The 20821-nt window shown below is 35.4% G+C and overlaps 1 protein-coding gene across 1 annotated transcript in view; it reads left to right on the forward strand.

The window, feature by feature from the left end:
• DECR1 (2,4-dienoyl-CoA reductase 1) overlaps window positions 1-15797 on the forward strand; it is a 71532-nt gene extending 55735 nt beyond the window's left edge. Inside the window, exons 6-10 of the mRNA XM_061171544.1 lie at window positions 2619-2718; window positions 6992-7064; window positions 14866-15012; window positions 15474-15536; window positions 15639-15797. Of these exons, the coding sequence (XP_061027527.1) occupies window positions 2619-2718; window positions 6992-7064; window positions 14866-15012; window positions 15474-15536; window positions 15639-15698 (443 nt within the window). The 3' untranslated portion in view covers window positions 15699-15797. The remainder of the gene's footprint in view (window positions 1-2618; window positions 2719-6991; window positions 7065-14865; window positions 15013-15473; window positions 15537-15638) is intronic.
• The last annotated feature ends 5024 nt before the right edge of the window (window positions 15798-20821 follow it).

The raw sequence follows: 20821 nt of genomic DNA on the forward strand, positions 1-20821 counted from the left end.
TTGAAGTATAGTTGATTTACAATATTATATTAGTTTCAGGTGTACAACATAGTGATTCAATATTTTTATAGATTATACTCCATTTAAAGTTATTACAAAATAATGACTGTATTTTCCTGTGCTGTACAATATATCCTTGTTGCTTATTTTATACATAGTAGTTTGTGTCTCTTAGTCCGATACCCCTATCTCACCCCTTCCCCCTTTCCTCTCCTCAGTGGTAACCACTAGTTTGTTCTCTATATCCGTGAGTCTGTTTCTGTTTTGTTATATACATTCATTTATTTTATTTTTTAGATTCCACGTATAAGTGATAACATACAGCATTTCCCTAAGCATAATACTCTTTAGGTCCATGCACATGTTGCAGATGTCAACATTTCATTCTTTTTTATGGCTGAGTAATATTCCATTGTGTATATATATACCACATTTTCTTTATCCATTCATCTGTTGATGGGCACTTAGATTGCTTCCATATCTTGGCAATTGTAAGTAATGCTGCTATGAACATTGTGGTGCATGTATCTTTTTGAATTAGTATATTCTTTTTCTTCAGATACATACCCAGCAGTGGAATTGCTGGATCATATGGTAGTTCTATTTTTAGTTTTTTGAGGACTCTCCATACTGTTTTCCATAGTGGATGCCTCAATTTACAATCCCATCAACAGTGTACTAGGGTTCCCTTTTCTGCACATCCTTGCCAACATTTGTTATTTGTAAACTTTTTGGTGATAGCCATTCTGACATGTGTGAGGTGATATCTCATTGTGGTTTTGATTTACATGTCTCTGATGATTAGCATTGTTGAGCATTTTTTCGTGTGTCTGCTGGCCATCTGTATATCTTCTTTGGAAATATGTCTATTCAGGTCTTTGCCCATTTTTTAATTGGGCTGTTTGTTTTTTTGATATTGAGTTGTATGAGCTGTTTACATACTTTGGATATTAACCCCTTATTGGCCATCTTATTTGCCAGTATTTTCTCCCATTCAGTAGGTTTTTACATTTCATCCATGGTTTTCTTCATTGTACAAAAGCTTTTAAGTTTAATTAGTTCCCATTTGTTAATTTTTGCTTTTATTCTTTTGTCTTAGGAGACACATCCAAAAAAATATTGCTGTGGTTTATGTCAAAGTGTGTTCTGCCTATATTCTGTCCTAGGAATTTTATGGTTTTAGGTCTTTTTAGGTCTTTGATTCATTTTGAGTTTATTTTTGTATATGGTGTGAGGAAATGTTCTAATCTTATTCTTTTACATGTAGCTGTCCAGTGTACAATATCATTTGAAAGGTCTTCATCTGCTGATTCTATCTTCTGTGTTATTTCTGAAAGTCTTTGTATTATCTGATTTTTCTCCTGGTTGTTTCTGTGTCTTTTTATGTGTAGTAATTTTTGGTTGCATGCTGTGAATTTTATGTTGTTGTTGTGTGTGTGTGTGTGTGTGTGTGTGTGTGTGTGTGTGGTGTCCAGATATGTGTATGCATTTTAATTTCCCTTTGAATTAAAAACTTGTGGACCAGCTTGATCAGTTCAGTGTTCATTTTTAAGCTTTATTTGGGTGAGTCTAGAGTAGACGTTACTTTTGGGCTAATTTAACCCTCCTATTAATGCACAGCCCTTCTGAACTTTCCACTGAAAGCCCTGGATAGTCAACAAAGCTGCTCAGACTCACTTATCTCCCAGCCCTATGTGTACTCTGGGAATTGTTCAGCTTATGGTTCCCAGGCAGTTGTTCTTTGCCTCGCCTTATGGAATCTTACCCTAAACATGTACAGCTTGGTGTTTGGCCAGAGACTCAAGGATACACTGTGCAGATTTATGGGGCTCTATCTTTACATACTTTTCTCTTTGGGGGAACTCTCCTCACAAACTGCAACTTCCTCAGTCTCTCTAAACTCTGATCTGTCTCCTCAACTCAGTGATAATGCCTTATTTGGCTATTTTCCTACTCCTTGTGCCACAGTCTATATGACATATGTAGATAGTATAATATAGAGTATGTAATATAGAATATATAGTATGTATATATATGTAGTATATAGTACATTACTATAGTATATGTACAGTACCTGTAGGCAAAATCTGATCTTAGGGCTCATTTCATTTGTTTTTCTTCTCTCAGGAATTGCCATCTTTCCCTGCCTGCTAAACAATATCTGAAAAGAGTGGTATCATATATTTGATACAGTTTCTTTGTGTTTACAGGAGGAGGACAAATCCATGATGCTAGAGGCAGAAGTCCCTGCTAATTTAGTTTTGGTTCTGATTTATTCTTATAAATGGGTGCTTAGTTAATGGAAATCCTGTCCAGCTGATTATGCAGGGTATAATAGGGCCATACCTTTGAGATTTGAGCCTTGGTATTGACTCACCTGGTATAGAATTTTAATTAAGCACAGACTGGACCATACTGAATGGCAGCAAGATTACTAGCAAAGATGTAGCAATTTTATTAGATTACTCTTTCATTAATTTAGCATTAGTGAAGTTTTGAAAAATTCTTCAGTTTTTGTTATACCCTCTTGCATTAGATCCCATTATTATAAATAATGTTTTCCTGATGTGAATTGATTTAGCTGTATTGTTAATTACTGTATCATTTTAAAATGTCAGGAGCATCGTTTCTTGCTATTACAACCATCTATGCTGAGACTGGGTCAGGTTTTGTAGTACCAAGTGCTTCTGCCAAAGCAGGAGTGGAGGCCATGAGCAAGTGAGTACTACTGTGTTAATCCTGTCACTGAAGATAAATAATGTGCTTTGGTAGCTTGTGTAACTAAATTCCTGCTTTCTAGTCTCTTTCCAGAGAAAAATAAAACAAAGACTAATTTGGATTCACCAGGAGACATTCTATTTCATGAATAGGTCCTATTTGTCTACAGCAGCACTGTCCAATAGAATTTTCTGCAATGATCGAACTGTTCTGTAAATCTGCAGTATCCAATAGCTATATGTGGCCATTGAACCTGTGCATTCTGGCTACTGTGACTGAGAAACTAAATTTTATTTAATTTTAATTACTTATCCAGTATGACTGTGTATTATAAAGTATGAGAAAAGGGCTGATAGGAACTCAGACTAGTGTATCCATGTATCTTTACTAGTGCCCCCTCTGACCTCTCTTAAACATACCTTCATCCTTTTATTGTACCTACTATAAACGATTAATAGAACTAACATAGACAGTGACCACTTGTCAGCTCTTTTGGCCTTTTCTCAGCAGCATATGATTGCTTTTTGAATCTGTTCCCCACTGGCCTTTTCCACTGTCTTAGTTGTAATGTAAGGTCTTATCATTGCTTGTCTTGCTTATTGTAATAACCCCATAATATGTTTCTCTGCTACCAGTTTCTTTTCTCTTTATTTTTTATTCACATTCCCACCAGACTCATCTTACTAAAAATGTATATCTGCTTATTATAATGCCTAGCTAAAACCTTAGATCATTTTTCTATTACTCTTTGGAATAAAAGCCAAAACTCAATATGGTATTCTAAACAGACTTGTCCCTGGCCGTTCTTCATTCATTGACTTATTTGATAAATATTTATTGTGTATCTTTTGTGTACATGGGATAAAGGGATAGGATAGTGATGGAAATAGAACAGTCCTCATTCTCACCTGAACTTGCATTCTTTTACCATTATTCCTGTGCTTTTAATTACCATCATTCCTGTGCTCTATATTTTCTTAAACACACCACGCATTTTCATATCTCTATGCCTGGGTTATGCTGTTGTTGGAATTTGCTGTGATATTTTGCCTCTCTTCAGGGCGCTTGTATCACCTCCTCTGGGGTATTTTCTTTCATTTCTCTAGAAGAGAATTAACCATTCTCTACTCTTTGCACCCTTAAAACTTTGTTTATTCCAATCTAGTGAGAAGACTAACACATTAATAAATGCCAACCAGTGTTGTAGATTCTAAAATGAAGGGGCACAGAGAAGGGCATTGTAGACTATTTTTAACATATCATTAAAGCTGTATGACTTCCCCACTAGAATGTGTGTTCTGTGAGAGAAGAAAGCATATCTTATTCATCTTTGTATACTCATTGCTCAGCAAGATCTGGTACATAGCTGGTGCTCAGTGCTTGCAGAACTACGTAATTGTTCTCTTTTTCGAGTAGTCTCAAGGTTCTTTTTAACATTTAAACCAGTAATACACATTTGTTTGAGATACAAAGAAGTCATACTTTACTCAGCAGTTTAGTTTGAATAGAGATAATTACCGTTTTTTGGGTTTTTTTTTAAGGTCAAATGGTATTGGAAATAAGGGATTTGAACTTGACTATTTTGGCACCATTTGTACAATATTTGTTTTGTCGAGATCTTTGACTCTTGTTAGAGGTTTCAATTTCATGTCTTTTAAAGAGTATGATTCTGTGCTGCTTTTTTGGTTTTACTGCATAGTGAATTGCACATAGCAGATGCTCAATAAATGTGTACCTTCCTCCCCAGCCCGTGTTCCCATCAGCCCTCTTTCATATTTTATAGTACACAATCATACCAGATAAGGTCTTGTAGGTCCCTGAATACTGCATGTTGTTTATGCCTTTGTCCTTTACTCACACTGGCCCATATGCCTGGGCTGTCTTCTTTTCTCCACCCTACCTTCTAATATCTCCCATCCTCGTCTCCTTTCCCCCTTACTCCCACAAAAAACTCCTAATCCTTCTTCAAGTGTCAGCTCAATTATCACCTCCTGAGGGAAGCCTTCCATGTACTTCAGGAAGGCATAGGTACTTCTTCCTTTAAGTAGCCTTGGCACATATTACACAATTTCCAGGATAGTAGTATCTAGTTCATTATACAACTAAAGTGACCTCTCTTGAGAGAGGGACTATCTCCTGAAAGCAGGGCTGCCTTTCTTTATTTGAGGGTATTGGCATATAGTAAGCTCACAATAAACACCTGTTGATTGAAAAACAATAATGGTTAACATTATTGAGTATATTGTACTTAGCATCTTAACATGCAGAGTGAGCCAGTGAGGTGGATTCCTCATGTTACAATAGATCTTGAGAATATAAATTAGGTTAAAAGAGCTAACACTAGAACAAATTTATCTGTTGCACCTATGAGTACAGATAACATGGCTTTTCCTCTTAAGCCAGTCTCCTTAATAGCTTGCCTAGTTTTTCACAGAATGCTGTAAACTCTGCTCAGCCCAGTAATTCTGTTAAGACACACAGCTACTACTTCCCTAGCAATCTAGTAGGTGCACTATAAGTACATACCGAGGGTAGGTATGGTCTTGGACTCTGTCAAAGGTATCACTCAGAAAAGCAGTTTTTATGTATGATTTGCCTGAAAGAGATGCAGCCCATTTCTCTAAAATGCACCAGTGGATTAATCAGATTAACAGACTGTACTTGGAGCACAATGCTTTATAAAGCATTGTTAATGTTAAATGCTTATCTTAGTGGGTATCTTATAATCACATAAAGCTTATGTTAATGGATATCTTATAATTACACAAAACTTATCCCTTTGTATCTATTGCAAGGATACAGTGTCTTAAGGGCATTACTGTACTACACAATTTTCCTTTTATACGTTTTCTTGGAAGAAATGTTTTATTAAATTTTTTTGTCAGAAACAATTGTGTTTTTCCTGAGAGATTAGCTTGCTTTTTTTGTTATGGGCAGTGTGAATTGTGTAACTGATTAGGCTTACCTTTTGCATAGCATCATGGAAGGAGTAGATACAAGTTTTTGACCTGCCTATTATAATTATATGGAATATCACAATACATTTAGTTATGTTTCATTCTTGACTTCTTTATATTTCCTTATCCTTGTTTTGTTTGTTTTCTTTCTTTTCAAGTAATTTTATCTTCCTCATTTGCATTATATGTATTCCTTAAGTTATGTTAAATCATTTTTTGAAAGTAGATTAAGTATATATGCACACAAATATACATATGAATATAAATTTCTAAAATAAGTTTAGGTAATAAAAGTTAGACATATCTATCAAGTAAGCTTTTTTTTTTAAATTTATTTTTGACTGCATTGGGTCTTCGTTGCTGCGCACGGGCTTTCTCTTGTTGCAGCGAGTGGGGGCTTCTCTTGTTGCGGAGCACGGGCTCTAGGCACACGGGCTTCAGTAGTTGTGGCACTCAGGCTCAGTAGTTGTGGCTCTCGGGGTCTAGAGCTCAGGCTCAGTAGTTGTGTCGCATGGGCTTAGTTGCTCTGCGGCATGTGGGATCTTCCCGGAGCAGAGCTTGAACCCATGTCCCCTGCATTGGCAGGCAGATTCTTAACCACTGTGCCACCAGGGAAGTCCCAAGTAGGCTTTTAAAGCAGGTTGCTTCTTCAAGGTTTCATGTTTGCTATTAGTGTTCTATTTTGCTTTGGGGCATTTAGCAAGATTCTTTTAGATTCTTATTTCCTTTTTAGCTCAGTTCAACAGTTGTATTAAAGCCTAGTTAAACATGATATGGTTAATATTTTAAATCTATTTAATCCATCTCTTACTCAATTAAGGCACTTGTAATCTTGCAAACATTGTAATCTAATGTACTATGAGTAAAGTTACATTGAACTTTATAATTGCAGGACTGAACTCCAGAAAATGTGGGGGAGAGACGTGAATCTCTTCCTTCCTTATGCTAAATAATGATACCCTTTTTAAAAATGTGTATTGATATTGGACTTTGTTCAAAATGTGAATGGTAGGTCATCTAGCATAGTGCTTAAGGACACTAAAATGTAAATGGTAGATAGTACAGGAGAGTGACATTAAGGGCACAAACTCTAGAGCTAGACTGCTACAGGTTGACTCACTAGCCATATGACCCAGAGCAAATGATTTAACTTCTCTGTGCCTCAGTTTCCTTGTCTATAACAGGGGGAATAATAATAGTCCCTACCTATTGGAGTTGTAGTCTCTGGCATTTAATAAGCATGCAGTCTTGGTTATTAGTATTTTTAATATATAGTTTAATATTTTAGAATCTGTGTTGTTTATTTTAATTTTTAGGTCTCTTGCAGCTGAATGGGGTAAATATGGAATGAGATTCAACGTGATTCAACCGGGGCCTATAAAAACCAAAGTAAGTTTTGGTTTGCTTATGATCACATTTTGAGTGATTAAGGAGTGAAAGATAGATAGATATATTCTGATGTGTGCAGGATTTTCCAGCGATACCTTAGTTTGGAGCCCTGGTGGAAGGGAAGAGGGTTTTGCCATTATCCAACATAAGAAATAAGGAGGTGGGCAAGAATACAGCAGCTATACAACTCCTTGATAAGGTCTATTTCAGTGTCGTAATCTTTCTGGGATCTTTTATGCCATCAATTTTGGCATTTTGTCTGATTTGCTTTAATGATCTGTTATTGTGTTATATTTCTTAATTTTTACTATATTTAAAAAGTTCTTACTTTGACATCCTTTTTTAAAATCATGGAAATGTAATTATATTTTAAATTTAAGAGATGCTTTAGAAATTTATCATATACGCTTGGTCTTGTCATAGGCAACATTTTCTTTGACTCATGTCTGTGCCTTTTCACTTTCAAACACTGTTATGCACATCATCTAATTCCCATGTCTCTCTGATTAAAAATCCTTCTGATGGCATGCATTTCACCTGAAATCAGATATTGCAACTCATAATTATCACTAATGCTGTTACAGCTGTTGCTCAAAAGGTTCACAGGTTCTCTTTCTCTCACATTACCCCAAATGTCTTCACTCTCATACTTCTTTTTGTTTCTGTGTAAAGCAAGAATTTATAATCCCAACTGGGATGTTTCTTTGAAGGCCCAGGTGAAATTTGCTAACTTGTTTCTGTTGTATAAACTGAAAATAATGCAAAGGAGTATTTGGCTTGTAGATGGTTCTGGAGTATTAAATATTAACATGGAGATGGTTGTATTAATTTATTTAGCAGTTTGAAGGGTGGAAAATGGTAAGAAAAACTACCTGAGTGAGTGAAACTTGACTGAATATCTTATTTGTTTGGCACTTCTATAATAAAAAATAATAAAATTAATGGAAAAATAATTCAAAGGCACATATTAAAACACATGATTCAGAATAGCACTGTGCTAAGCACTATCATATATAGTCATAGAAACTTCTTTCTAGGACCTCAGTATCTAGGAAAGATCATCGGCATTTTATTATTTATTTAACATGTATTTACTGAGTGCCTTCTGTATGCAAAGGTGCTAAGAAAGATACAAAAACATTTGTGACAGATGCTTGCCATCAAGGAGCTTTTAGTCTAGCAATATAGGTGTAAGTTTTATGCAAATAACATGCATATAGTTTTAAAGAGATTAAAAGAAAATTGAAGTATAGAAACTCTCTAGCAAGAGCTGATAGAACCAGGATTGGGACCTTTGTCTACCCTTTGTCTTTGATGCTTCATACCTGCCTAGGGAGAGCTGAAGTGCTCGCAAGGAGCCTGTGTGTGCTTGCTATGTCTCATATCTGTGTTATTGAAGAGAGTTGTCACCTAGACTTCCAGGCACTGGTAGAGAAAAAGCCAATTATTTTTATTAATCAATGCGCATGCATACTTTATCTTGGTCTGCTCCTTTTTATCATTAACAGAAAGCAGAAATTGTTTGGCAAATTTAGTTATGGTTTTTCTCTCTCTGGAATCTACTTGAATTTAATATTCCTACATACTTGTTTTCTTCCTTTTCTATTATTATGAGGAGAAAGGAGAAGAAAAGGAATTTCCTCTTAAATATTTCTTACTTGAGTGATTTTCCTGTGTTTACTAAATCAGATGACAGTAGCAACCCTACCTCCACCACACTAAATTTGTACATATTTCAGAGTACTTTCATATACATTTTCTCATTTCTCAGACAACAGTTTTGTGAGATAACTAAGACAGGCATCCTCATTTTACACATGAAGAAACTAAGGTAAAAAGGTTTTATTTTCTAGTGGTTTTTTTTTTACCATCTTTATTAGAGTATAATTGCTTTACAATGGTGTGTCAGTTTCTGCTTTATAACAAAGTGAATCAGTTATACATATACATATGTCCCCATATCTCTTCCCTCTTGCATCTCCATCCCTCCCACCCTCCCTATCCCACCCCTCTAGGTGGTCACAAAGCACCGAGCTGATCTCCCTGTGCTATGCGGCTGCTTCCCACTAGCTATTTTACGTTTGGTAGTGTGTATATGTCCATGTCACTCTCTCACTTTGTCCCAGCTTACCCGTCCCCTTCCCCGTATCCTCAAGTCCATTCTCTAGTAGGTCTGCATCCTTATTCCCGTCTTGCCCCTAGGTTCTTCTGACCTTTTTTTTTTTTTTTGATTCCATATATATGTGTTAGCATACGGTATTTGTTTTTCTCTTTCTAACTTACTTCACTCTGTATGACAAACTCTAGGTCCATCCACCTCACTACAAATAACTCAATTTCGTTTCTTTTTATGGCTGAGTAATATTCCATTGTATATATGTGCCACATCTTCTTTATCCATTCATCAGTTGATGGACACTTAGGTTGCTTCCATGTCCTGGCTATTGTAAATAGAGCTGCAATGAAGATTTTGGTACATGACTCTTTTTGAATTATGGTTTTCTCAGAGTATATGCCCAGTAGTGGGATTGCTGGGTCATATGGTAGTTCTATTTTTAGTTTTTTAAAGAAACTCCATGCTGTTCTACATAGTGGCTGTATCAATTTACGTTCCCACCAACAGTGCAAGAGGTTTCCCTTTTCTCCACACCCTCTCCAGCATTTAGTTTGTAGATTTTTTGATGGTGGCCATTCTGACCGGTGTGAGATGATATCTCATTGTAGTTTTGATTTGCATTTCTCTAATGATTAATGATGTTGAGCATTCTTTCATGTGTTTGTGGGCAATCTGTATATCTTCCTTGGAGAAATGTCTATTTAGGTCTCCTGCCCATTTTTGGATTGGGTTGTCTGTTTTTTGATATTGAACTGCATGACTTGCTTGTATGCTTTGGAGATTAATCCTTTGTCAGTTGCTTCATTTGCAAATATTTTCTCCCATTCTGAGGGTTGTCTTTTCGTCTTGTTTTTGGTTTTCATTGCTGTGCAAAAGCTTTTAAGTTTCATTAGGTCCCATTTGTTTATTTTTGTTTTTATTTCCATTTCTCTAGGAGGAGAGTCAAAAAGGATCTTGCTGTGATTTATGTCATAGAGTGTTCTGCCTATGTTTTCTCTAAGAGTTTGATGGTGTCTGGCATTACATTTAGGTCTTTAATCCATTTTGAGTTTATTTTTGTGTATGGTGTTAGAGAGTGTTCTAATTTCATTCTTTTACATGTAGCTGTCCAGTTTTCCCAGCACCACTTATTGAAGAGGATGTCTTTTCTCCACTGTATATGCTTGCCTCCTTTATCAAAGATAAGGTGACCATATGTGCGTGGGTTTATCTCTGGGCTTTCTATCCTTTTCCACTGATCCATATTTCTGTTTTTGTGCCAGTACCATGCTGTCTTGATTACTATAGCATTGTAGTATAGTCTGAAGTCAGGGAGCCTGATTCCTCCAGCTCAGTTTTTCTTTCTCAAGATTGCTTTGGCTATTCAGGGTCTTTTGTGTTTCATACAAATTGTGAAATTTTTTGTTCTACTTCTGTGTAAAATGCCAGTGGTAGTTTCATAGGGATTGCATTGAATCTGTAGATTGCTTTGTGTAGTGGAATCATTTTCACAGTGTTGATTCTTCCAATCCAAGAACATGGTATATCTCTCCATCTGTTTGAATCATCTTTAATTTCTTTCATCAGTGTCTTATAATTTTCTACATACAGGTCTTTTGTCTCCTTAGGTAGGTTTACTCCTAGATATTTAATTCTTTTTTTTGCAATGGTCAATGGGAGTGTTTTCTTAATTTCACTTTCAGATTTTTCATCATTAGTGTATAGAAATGCAAGAGATTTCTGTGCATTAATTTTGTATCCTGCTACTTTACCAAATTAATTGATTAGCTCTAGTAGTTTTCTGGTAGCATCTTTAGGATTCTCTATGTATAGTATCATGTCATCTGCAAACAGTGACAGCTTTACTTCTTTTCCAATTTGGATTCCTTCTATTTCTTTTTCTTCTCTGATTGCTGTGGCTAAAACTTCCAAAACTATGTTGAATAATAGTGGTGAGAGTGGGCAACCTTGTCTTGTTCCTGATCTTAGTGGAAATGGTTTTAGTTTTTCACCATTGAGGACGATGTTGGCTGTGGGTTTGTCATATATGGCCTATATTATGTTGAGCAAAGTCCCCTCTATGCCCACTTTCTGGAGAGTTTTTATCATAAATAGGTGTTGAATTTTGTCAAAACCTTTCTCTGCATCTATTGAGATGATCATATCGTTTTTCTCCTTCAATTTGTTAATAAGGTGTATCACATTGATTGATTTGCATATATTGAAGAATCCTTGCATTCCTGGGATAAACCCCACTTGATCATAATGTATGATCCTTTTAATATGCTGTTGGATTCTGTTTGCTAGTATTTTGTTGATTTTTGCATCTATGTTCATCAGTGATATTGGCCTGTAGTTTTCTTTCTTTGTGACATCTTTGTCTGGTTTTGGTATCAGAGTGATGGTGGCGTCATAGAATGAGTTTGGGAGTGTTCCTCCCTCTGCTAAATTTTGAAAGAGTTTGAGAAGGATAGGTGTTAGTTCTTCTCTAAATGTTTGCTAGAATTCGCCTGTGAAGCCATCTGGTCCTGGGCTTTTGTTTGTTGGAAGATTTTTATTCAGTTTCAATTTCAGTGCTTGTGATTGGTCTGTTCATATTTTCTATTTCTTCCGGGTTCAGTTTCGGAAGGTTGTGCATTTCTAAGAATTTGTCCATTTCTTCCACGTTGTCCATTTTATTGGCATAGAGTTGCTTGCAGTAATCTCTCATGATCCTTTGTATTTCTGCGGTGTCAATTGTTACTTCTCCTTTTTCATTTCTAATTCTATTGATTTGAGTCTTCTCCCTTTTTTTCGTCATAAGTCTAGCTAATGGTTTATCTATTTTGTTTATCTTCTCAAAGAACCAGCTTTTAGTTTTATTGATCCTTGCTATTGTCTCCTTCATTTCTTTTTCATTTATTTCTGATCTGATCTTTATGATTTATTTCCTTCTGCTAACTTTGGGGTTTTTTTGTTCTTCTTTCTCTAATTGCTTTAGGTGTAAGGTTAGGTTGTTTATTTGAGATGTTTCTTGTTTCTTAAGATAGGCTTGTATGGCTATAAACTTCCCTCTTAGAACTGCTTTTGCTGCATCCCATAGGTTTTGGGTCATTGTGTTTTCATTGTCATTTGTTTCTAGGTATTTTTTGATTTCCTCTTTGATTTCTTCAGTGATCTCTTGGTTATTAAGTAGTGTGTTGTTTAGCCTCCATGTGTTTGTATTTCTTACAGATTTTTTCGTGTAACTGATATCTAGTCTCATAGCGTTGTGGTTGGAAAAGATACTTGATATGATTTCAATTATCTTAAATTTACCAAGGATTGATTTGTGACCCACGATATGATCCATCCTGGAGAATGTTCCATGAGCACTTGAGAAGAATGTGTATTCTGTTGTTTTTGTATGGAATGTCCTATAAATATCAACTAAGTCCATCTTGTTTAATGTATCATTTAAAGCTTGTGTTTCCTTATCTATTTTCCTTTTGGATGATCTGTCCATTGGTAAAAGTGGGGTGTTAAAGTCCCCTACTATGATTGTGTTACTGTCAATTTCCCCTTTTATGGCTGTTAGTATTTGCCTTATGTATTGAGGTGCTCCTATGTTGGGTGCGTAAATATTTATAATTTTTATATCTTCTTCTTGGATTGAACCCTTGATCATTATGTAGTGTCCTTCTTTGTCTCTTGTCGTAGTCTTTGTTTTAAAGTCTATTTTGTCTGATATGAGAATTGCTACTCCAGCTTTCTTTTGATTTCCATTCGCATGGAATATCTTTTTCCATCCCCTCATTTTCAGTCTGTATGTGTCCCTAGGTCTGAAGTGGGTCTCTTGTAGACAGCATATATACGGGTCTTGTTTTTGTATCTATTCAGCCAGTCTATGTCTTTTGGTTGGAGCATTTAATCCTTTTACATTTAAGGTAATTATCGATATGTATGTTCCTATTACCATTTTCTTAATTGTTTTGGGTTTATTATTGTAGGTCTTTTCCTTCTCTTGTGTTTCCTGCCTAGAGAAATTCCTTTAGCATTTGTTTTAAAGCTGGTTTGGTGGTGCTGAACTCTCTCAGCTTTTGCTTGTCTCTAAAGCTTTTAATTTCTCCATCAAATCTGAATGAGATCCTTGCTGGGTAGAGCAATCTTGGTTGTAGGTTTTTCTCTTTCATCACTTTAAATATGTCCTGCCACTCCCTGCAGGCTTACAGAGTTTCTGCTGAAAGATCAGGTGTTAACCTTATGGGGATTCCCTTATGTGTTACTTGTTGCTTTTCCCTTGCTGCTTTTAATATTTGTTCTTTGTATTTAATTTTTGCTAGTTTGATTAATATGTGTCTTGGCGTGTTTCTCCTTGAATTTATCCTGTATGGGACTCTCTGTGCTTCCTGGACTTGATTAACTATTTCCTTTTCCATATTAGGGAAGTTTTCAACTATAATCTCTTCAAATATTTTCTCAGTCCTTTTCTTTTTCTCTTCGTCTTCTGGGACCTGTATAATTCAAATGTTGGTGCGTTGAATGTTTTCCCAGAGGTCTCTGAGCCTGTCCTCTATTCTTTTCATTCTTTTTTCTTTATTCTGCTCTGCAGTAGTTATTTCCACTATTTTATCTTCCAGGTCACTTATCCGTTCTTCTGCCTCAGTTATTCTGCTATTGATCCCTTCTAGAGAATTTTTAATTTCATTTATTGTGTTGTTCATCTCTGTTTGTTTGCTCTTTAGTTCTTCTAGGTCCTTGTTAAACGTTTCTTGTATTTTCTCCATTCTATTTTCAAGATTTTGGATCATCTTTACTATCATTGTTCTGAATTCTTTTTCGGGTAGACTGCCTATTTCCTCTTCATTTGTTAGGTCTGGTGGGTTTTTGCCTTGCTCCTTCATCTGCTGTGTGTTTCTGTGTCTTCTTATTTTGCTTAACTTCCTGTGTTTGGGGTCTCCTTTTCACAGGCTGCAGGTTCATAGTTTCCGTTGTTTTTGGTGTCTGTCCCCAGTGGCTAAGGTTGGTTCAGTGGGTTATGTAGGTTTCCTGGTGGAGTGGACTAGTGCCTGTGTTTTGGTGGATGAGGCTGGATCTTGTCTTTCTGGTGGGCAGGTCCATGTCTGGTGGTGTGTTTTGGGGTGTCTGTGGCCTTATTATGATTTTAGGCAACCTCTGTGCTAATGGATGGGGCTCTGTTCCTGTCTTGCTTGTTGTTTGGCATAGGGTGTCCAGCAATGTAGCTTGCTGGTCATTGAGTGGAGCTGGGTCTTGGTTTTGAGATGGAGATCTGTGGGAGATTTTCCCCATTTGATATTACGTGTAGCTGGGAGGCCTCTTGTGGACCAGTGTCCTGAACGTGGCTCTCCCACCTCAGTGACACAGCCCTGACGCCTGGCTGGAGCACCAACAGCCTGTCCTCCACACGGCTGAATCACTGCAGAAACATTCTGGAAATTAAGCATGCTGATCTCCTAAGCCCATTTAGAAATACCTTGGAGGAGAATCATGGAGTCCCTTCAATCTGGTTTTCCTTTTTCCTTCTGTCCTTTCTAGTGGTTTTTTAAAGGTCAATATTGGGTAAAATGAATATGGAAGAATTTGGCAAAACTCTCTGTTGCTTACAAGTACTAAGGTATGAACAGGTTGCCATAGTAACATTCCATTTACTGCAAATTTGTTTCTTAAATAGGAAATAGGTTGTATTTTTTAAAAAAAAGCAACCTAATTATTTTCTTAATTCCTAAGGGTGCCTTTAGCCGTCTTGACCCAACTGGAGCTTTTGAGAAAGAAATTATTGACAGAATTCCCTGTGGTCGGCTAGGAACTGTGGAAGAACTTGCAAATCTTGCTGCTTTCCTTTGTAGTGATTATGCTTCTTGGATTAATGGAGCTGTAAGCATTGTTGTCTGTCAACTTTTTTGGGAGGTGGATTTGGGGTGGGCAGGTGGATTGTAGAACCAATCCTGACGATGTTGAATGTAAATATGATTTAAAGTATTTAATTAGCTGTATTTAGTATATTATTTATAATATAGAAATAATAATATATTTTGTTTAGCTTATGGAATTGATTCATTGATAAATTAATTTTATTAAATGCAAATCACTCTGGTAGACATGCCTCTAAGATGAACTTTAAGATTGGGTAGAATTTGAAATTGTAGAAATGATGGAGAGAGGATTTTAAAGAGAGTAAACCAATTTAGGTTTAATCATCAGTTTTGTCCTTAAAATTTAGGCTTTGATTGAAAGTGCCAAGGAGATATTCTATCCAGTTAGGAGGGAGAAATGGCTAATGGTTCAGAAACTTTTTAAAAGAAGTTAGTTTCACAGCTTTTATTATTATTTTTCAGGTAATTAGATTTGATGGTGGAGAGGAAGTACTTATTTCAGGGGAATTCAACAGTCTGAGGAAGGTAATGCCATTTTGTGAGTATAATATAATGTTGGCAGTGAGGATGCTAAGCTTTAAAAACACACAAGAACCTCATTAAATTGACTTTTTCTTTTTGTGGTAGGTCACCAGGGAGCAGTGGGACACAATAGAAGGACTCATCAGGAAGACGAAAGGCTCCTAAGACTACTCTGGCCTTCATCTTGGTTATAATGGAAATTATACAAACTGTCTATAATCTTTTGAATATTTTCAAGTCTAATAAATTGTTACTTAGCAAACACTGAGCTTGTATTATGTGCTAGGCCAATGGTAGGTAGATCTTGTATATTAAAATATAAATAAGATGGGCTATTGTCCCTGTAAAGAATTTTTTAAAAATAAAAAGAGGAAAGTGAGTGAAGGCTTTTGACAGAGGTGAAACGAGACTGGAAGTGCAGAGAAAGGAACAGATATTTGTAACCTGGAAAAATCAGGAGAAATTTAATGGTGAAAGTAGTATTTGAATTATATATTAAAACCATGTCTTTGGTGATGGTGCCTAAAAGAAAGTAGAGGATTTACGGTAAATCTAATGGACTGTCTTTTCAGTGTATTTCCTTTTCATTGGCCTTATGAATTGTCTTCTTTAGATAGCTCAGTATTAATTCAAATAAGTTCTTGCCAGGACCTATTTTGTAGCCAGGCATTTTATTTGATACTGAGAATAAAACATGAATAATCTACAGCCTTTGTCCTCTTAAAACTCATTATCTAGCAGGATAGATAGACCTGTAAATAATTATTTATGATTCATTGTGATAAATATTCCAGCAGTGTTAAAGTGTGGAGGGGGAAGTAATTCAATCTGTCTCCAGAGTTTAGAGAAAGTGACACCTAGGAGATAGCATTCCATCTCAGCTTTTAAAGTATATATTCTCTATGAATTTATGGTTACTGGGGGGTGGGGGGGGGTGGGGAGGGATAGACTGGGAGTTTCAGATTGACATGTACGCATTGTGATATTTAGGATGGATAGCCAGCAGGGACCTTCTGTATAGCACAGGGAGCTCTGCTCAATATTCTGTAATAACCTAAATGGGAAAAGACTTTGAAAAAGAGTAGAAAAAAAATTTTTTTTAAATAAATTGTTGTTATAAAAAAATACAGTGTACTAGAATAGGAAATGCTAAAAAAAAAAATAAAGTATATATTCTCTTGTAGAGAAGATGAACAAAGCTCATAAAATATTTTTATGTATAATTTCATTTAATTCCATATTTGGTTTGACTAATCTGTCATCCTAAGAATCAAATAATAAGAAAGCCACAGTCTCAAGTGTATATAGTTATAATTTTGAGTTTATATTAAAAAAGAGTATTTTGCTTTCATAGGAATCACTCATTACATGCTCACTAGACTGACTTTCCCCATTGTCTGAATTACCAAGAGAGGGAACCAGCTTCTATCTTACCTCCTCTGAATAGATCTGCAAAGGAATCTCGTTTTCCTGTTTGAATTTATATGCTGTAAGCCTGATATGCAAATCCTTATTACATTGACAGTTAATTTCGTGCATAAGTTACGTTAAATTGTGTACATAAATGGTTTAGAATGAGTGGCCTTGACATTTCCAATAATTTTGCCTTTCACTGGGGTACCATACCCAGTCTCCATTTTACCTTTAACACTAACCATAGTTTTCCTCTCTTCTATCTACATCTTTCTTCTTTATTTTTAAATTATCAATACTTCTTGTGGTGTAGGAAAAAAAAGTGCCAGTAGTTATATAAATTACCTTTTGTAAGTTTCATGACTTCTTATTTTCTTCATGATAAAATTCAGGATTATAATATCTGCTTCACAGGGTTGTTATGAGGATTAAGTGAGATGAAACAATTAAAAACACCTTGTAAATGTAAAGCACACAAATGAAAGACAAGGCCCTCCTGTTTTTCTACTCTTTGATTTTTAAGACATGATTATCATAGAAAATGTGAGAATACAAAAGAATAAAAAATTTAAAAACTAACTTCCTAAAGAAAACTTCTATTAATACTTTGGTATATTTATTTTCAACCTTTTGCCTTTTTTCATTTAATTTTTATTTTTTATGAAAGTAATTTGTTTATATAATTTATATAGGGAAGAGTACTACTGCAATCTCTGCTCCAAAGCTATCTTCCCATGTAACTATCTTCAGCTCTTTTAACCATTATTTTGGGTTTTTTTTTGCTTTTTTGGGTTTTTTCTGGAATATACATTCTTCCCCATCCACTAATTCTACCAATATAACCATATCCCTATTTTTGGTTAAATTTATATTCAGTGTTTACATTTTTATAACTTTATTAATATTGCTTTTTCCTCAATGTTTTCTCAACTTCCCTACTTCTTTTTAACAGTTGAGATTATATGATAAGTCAGATCCTATTTCTCATAAATAAAAGATTTTTTATATTTCATTGTTTATATGTATCATACTTTGATTTTTTTATTCTTAGAATTAGTTTAAAAATTTTTTTCAGTGTAATATATAAAACTGTGATGAATATCTTTATGCATAAAACATTTTTAGAGTTTGGAATTTTTTTCTCCTGATAGATTCCTGGGAGTAATATTATTAATCAAAGTTATGAAGCTTTTAAAGACCCTTGATACACATTTCCAAATTGCTATTCTTGAGATTTGTATGGGTTTAAAAAACCCTGAGCTATGTGTGCTAGTGCCAATTTCAACAAATACCTACCAACATGGGGTAGTTTCACTTTCAAACTATTTGCCAATTTCATAAGTAAAAATTGATAGCTCCTTCAAACATGTATTTATTTAATCATTAGTGATAATACTTTTCTATACTTAATGAATGTCCTGTTTGTCTTTTTACCTCTTAATGGGGTATCATAAAAATTTTGACTTGTCTGAGTTTGTATACAAGTTTTTCTTCCATTAATCATCTCTTAGAGTTTGCTTCTTTATTGTATGTTATTACAAATGATGAATGAAGAAGCAAAGCTTGCAAGCATGGCAGGGAGGACCAGAAAAGAGATCATGGTAATATCGTTTGATTGAAATTTCTTCCTAAGAAAAATTTCTTAGGAAGTCTGAAAGAGAAACAAACATTATTGATGGATAGTCACTATATTTTATGACACACCTTTGGGCTGTAACCATATCAATGTTTTACCGTAAGAATTATTACTTTGTCACACTACTTAGTAACTTCTCTAAGAGTCCTGCTTCTAATGCATTAACAGAAGAGTTAATACTCAGAAAGTTAAAGTGAAGATTATTGGTAACAATATCACTCATCTTAGAATTAATGTATGAAGACATCTCCAGGAAATGTTTCAGGTAAGGAGTAACAGCTATTGTTACTTTGTTCTTGTGAAAAACTAAAGCTGTGAGAATTTAAGTGACTTTGAATAATAGAATTTTAGAGCTGGAAAAGTCTTAGAAGATAGTACTCTCAACCCCTTCATTTTATAGTTAAAGGAACTGAGGCTCAAGGAAGTTGTGACTTGGCCAGGGTCATATAATTAGTCAAGCTCATGTCTTCTGCTCAACTGGACCAGTTTCTTGGGATCATAATTTAAACCAAGAGACAATAATAGGGTCTTTATGAGATATAGTTGTATTGCAAAATCCTTCTTCAAAGGAAAAAGGCCCATTAATTTTTTGGGGGGAGGTGTTCTTGATCAATTTTTTTTGTTGTAGTTGAACATAAAAATATTTATTAGACTTTCATAAATTCATTCTCAACCTCAATCCCTTTAATTTTCTTCTAAGGTCTTACATTTCTCAACTGTACAGTAAAATAATCCTTGGGTTTGGAGACAGAAAAATGGCGCTTAGTATAAAATCTCAGCCCCTTAACACTAGCATAGGTGATCTTGCCTGCTCTACCTTATACACACTCTCCCCTCACACAGGCTCTGTAACAGCAGCTTTCTTTCTGTTCCTTAGGATTGTTCAACCTAGGGCCTTTGCACTGGCTGCTTATTTGTCCTATGAATGTACTTTTCCTTATCTTTATATGGCTGGGTTCTTCAGAGAGGCTTCCCTATATCCCTATTTGCACACCATTAATTTTTAAAAACTTTTAAGTGACCTATGATTTCTAAAAGTACTCAAATCATGAATTTTCACAAAGTGAATATGCCTGTATAACCGCTAACCAGGTAAGAAACAAAATACAACCAGGAATCCAGAAGCCTCCCTTATGTCCCCCATCATGACTCCCTTTCTCTCCCTAAAACTAACCACTATCTTGACTTGTAACCTCTAAGCTAAGCTGCTTTTGAAGTTTATATAAGTAGAATTACACAACATGTATTCTTCTATTGCTGGCTTTTATCTGTGTAGCAATTGCTTATGCATTCTCATTGTTACATAACATTCCACTGTATGAATATACCACAATTTATTTTGTTCTGCTATTGGTGGACATTGGGTTGTTTCTAGTTTGGGCTATGTCAAATACAATGCTGCTGTGAGCATTTTTTCTTTTTTTTTTGGTGAAGATAAAACAGAGAAGTGAAATTGCGGGATTGTGAAGTGTGCATATGTTCAAATTTAGTGGATACCGCCAAATGGCTTTTCGAAGTCTTCACAACTTAACCTCCTATCAAGCAGTGTGTAAAAATTTCCATTGTGCCACATCCTCATCAATACTTAGCATTCAAAAATCTCTTTAACTTTAGCCTCTCTGATGAGTGCATGGTAGTATTTCATTTATTTTAATTTGTATTTCTCTTGATTACTAATAAAGTTGATTAGTTTTTATTTTGGTTATTTAGATATCCTTTTATTTGTGAAATGCCCGTTCAACTTTCTTATATATTTTCTGTTGTGTTATATATAAACATTATTTTTAGGAATAATGTTTATATATTTGGATATGTACCTCTGTCAGTGTTACAAATTGTTAGAGGAGGTCTTGAGAGGACGTGACTGCAGGTCGACCCAAGAGCTGAATCCAGGCTCCTCACTCCCTCGTTCTGGAATGTAGATTTGAGCCACTGTTCCCACAGCCAGAGCTATTTCAAGGAAGCAGCCTTGAGTGAGTAAGGTGCTGTTGAGACCATCTGGATTGAACTCATGACTGAACCGAGTTTAAAGGCTCTAGAAACTTTAAGATTCTGGTGGGCAGGTGTAGAGATCTACTCATTTTACACCCAAGCCGAACCTTGTACATAGGTTTCCTTGCTTATTAAACCTGCCACCTACCAATCTGGAGTGGTCTGACTCTTTCTTAGGTCTCTCCTTGTCCTCCACGTACCGAGGCCAGTTTCAGATTTCACCTGGGGAACTCTCAAGGTTGTGAGC

The sequence above is a fragment of the Eubalaena glacialis genome, chromosome 17 (assembly GCF_028564815.1).
Source record: "Eubalaena glacialis isolate mEubGla1 chromosome 17, mEubGla1.1.hap2.+ XY, whole genome shotgun sequence".
Lineage (NCBI taxonomy): Eukaryota > Metazoa > Chordata > Mammalia > Artiodactyla > Balaenidae > Eubalaena > Eubalaena glacialis.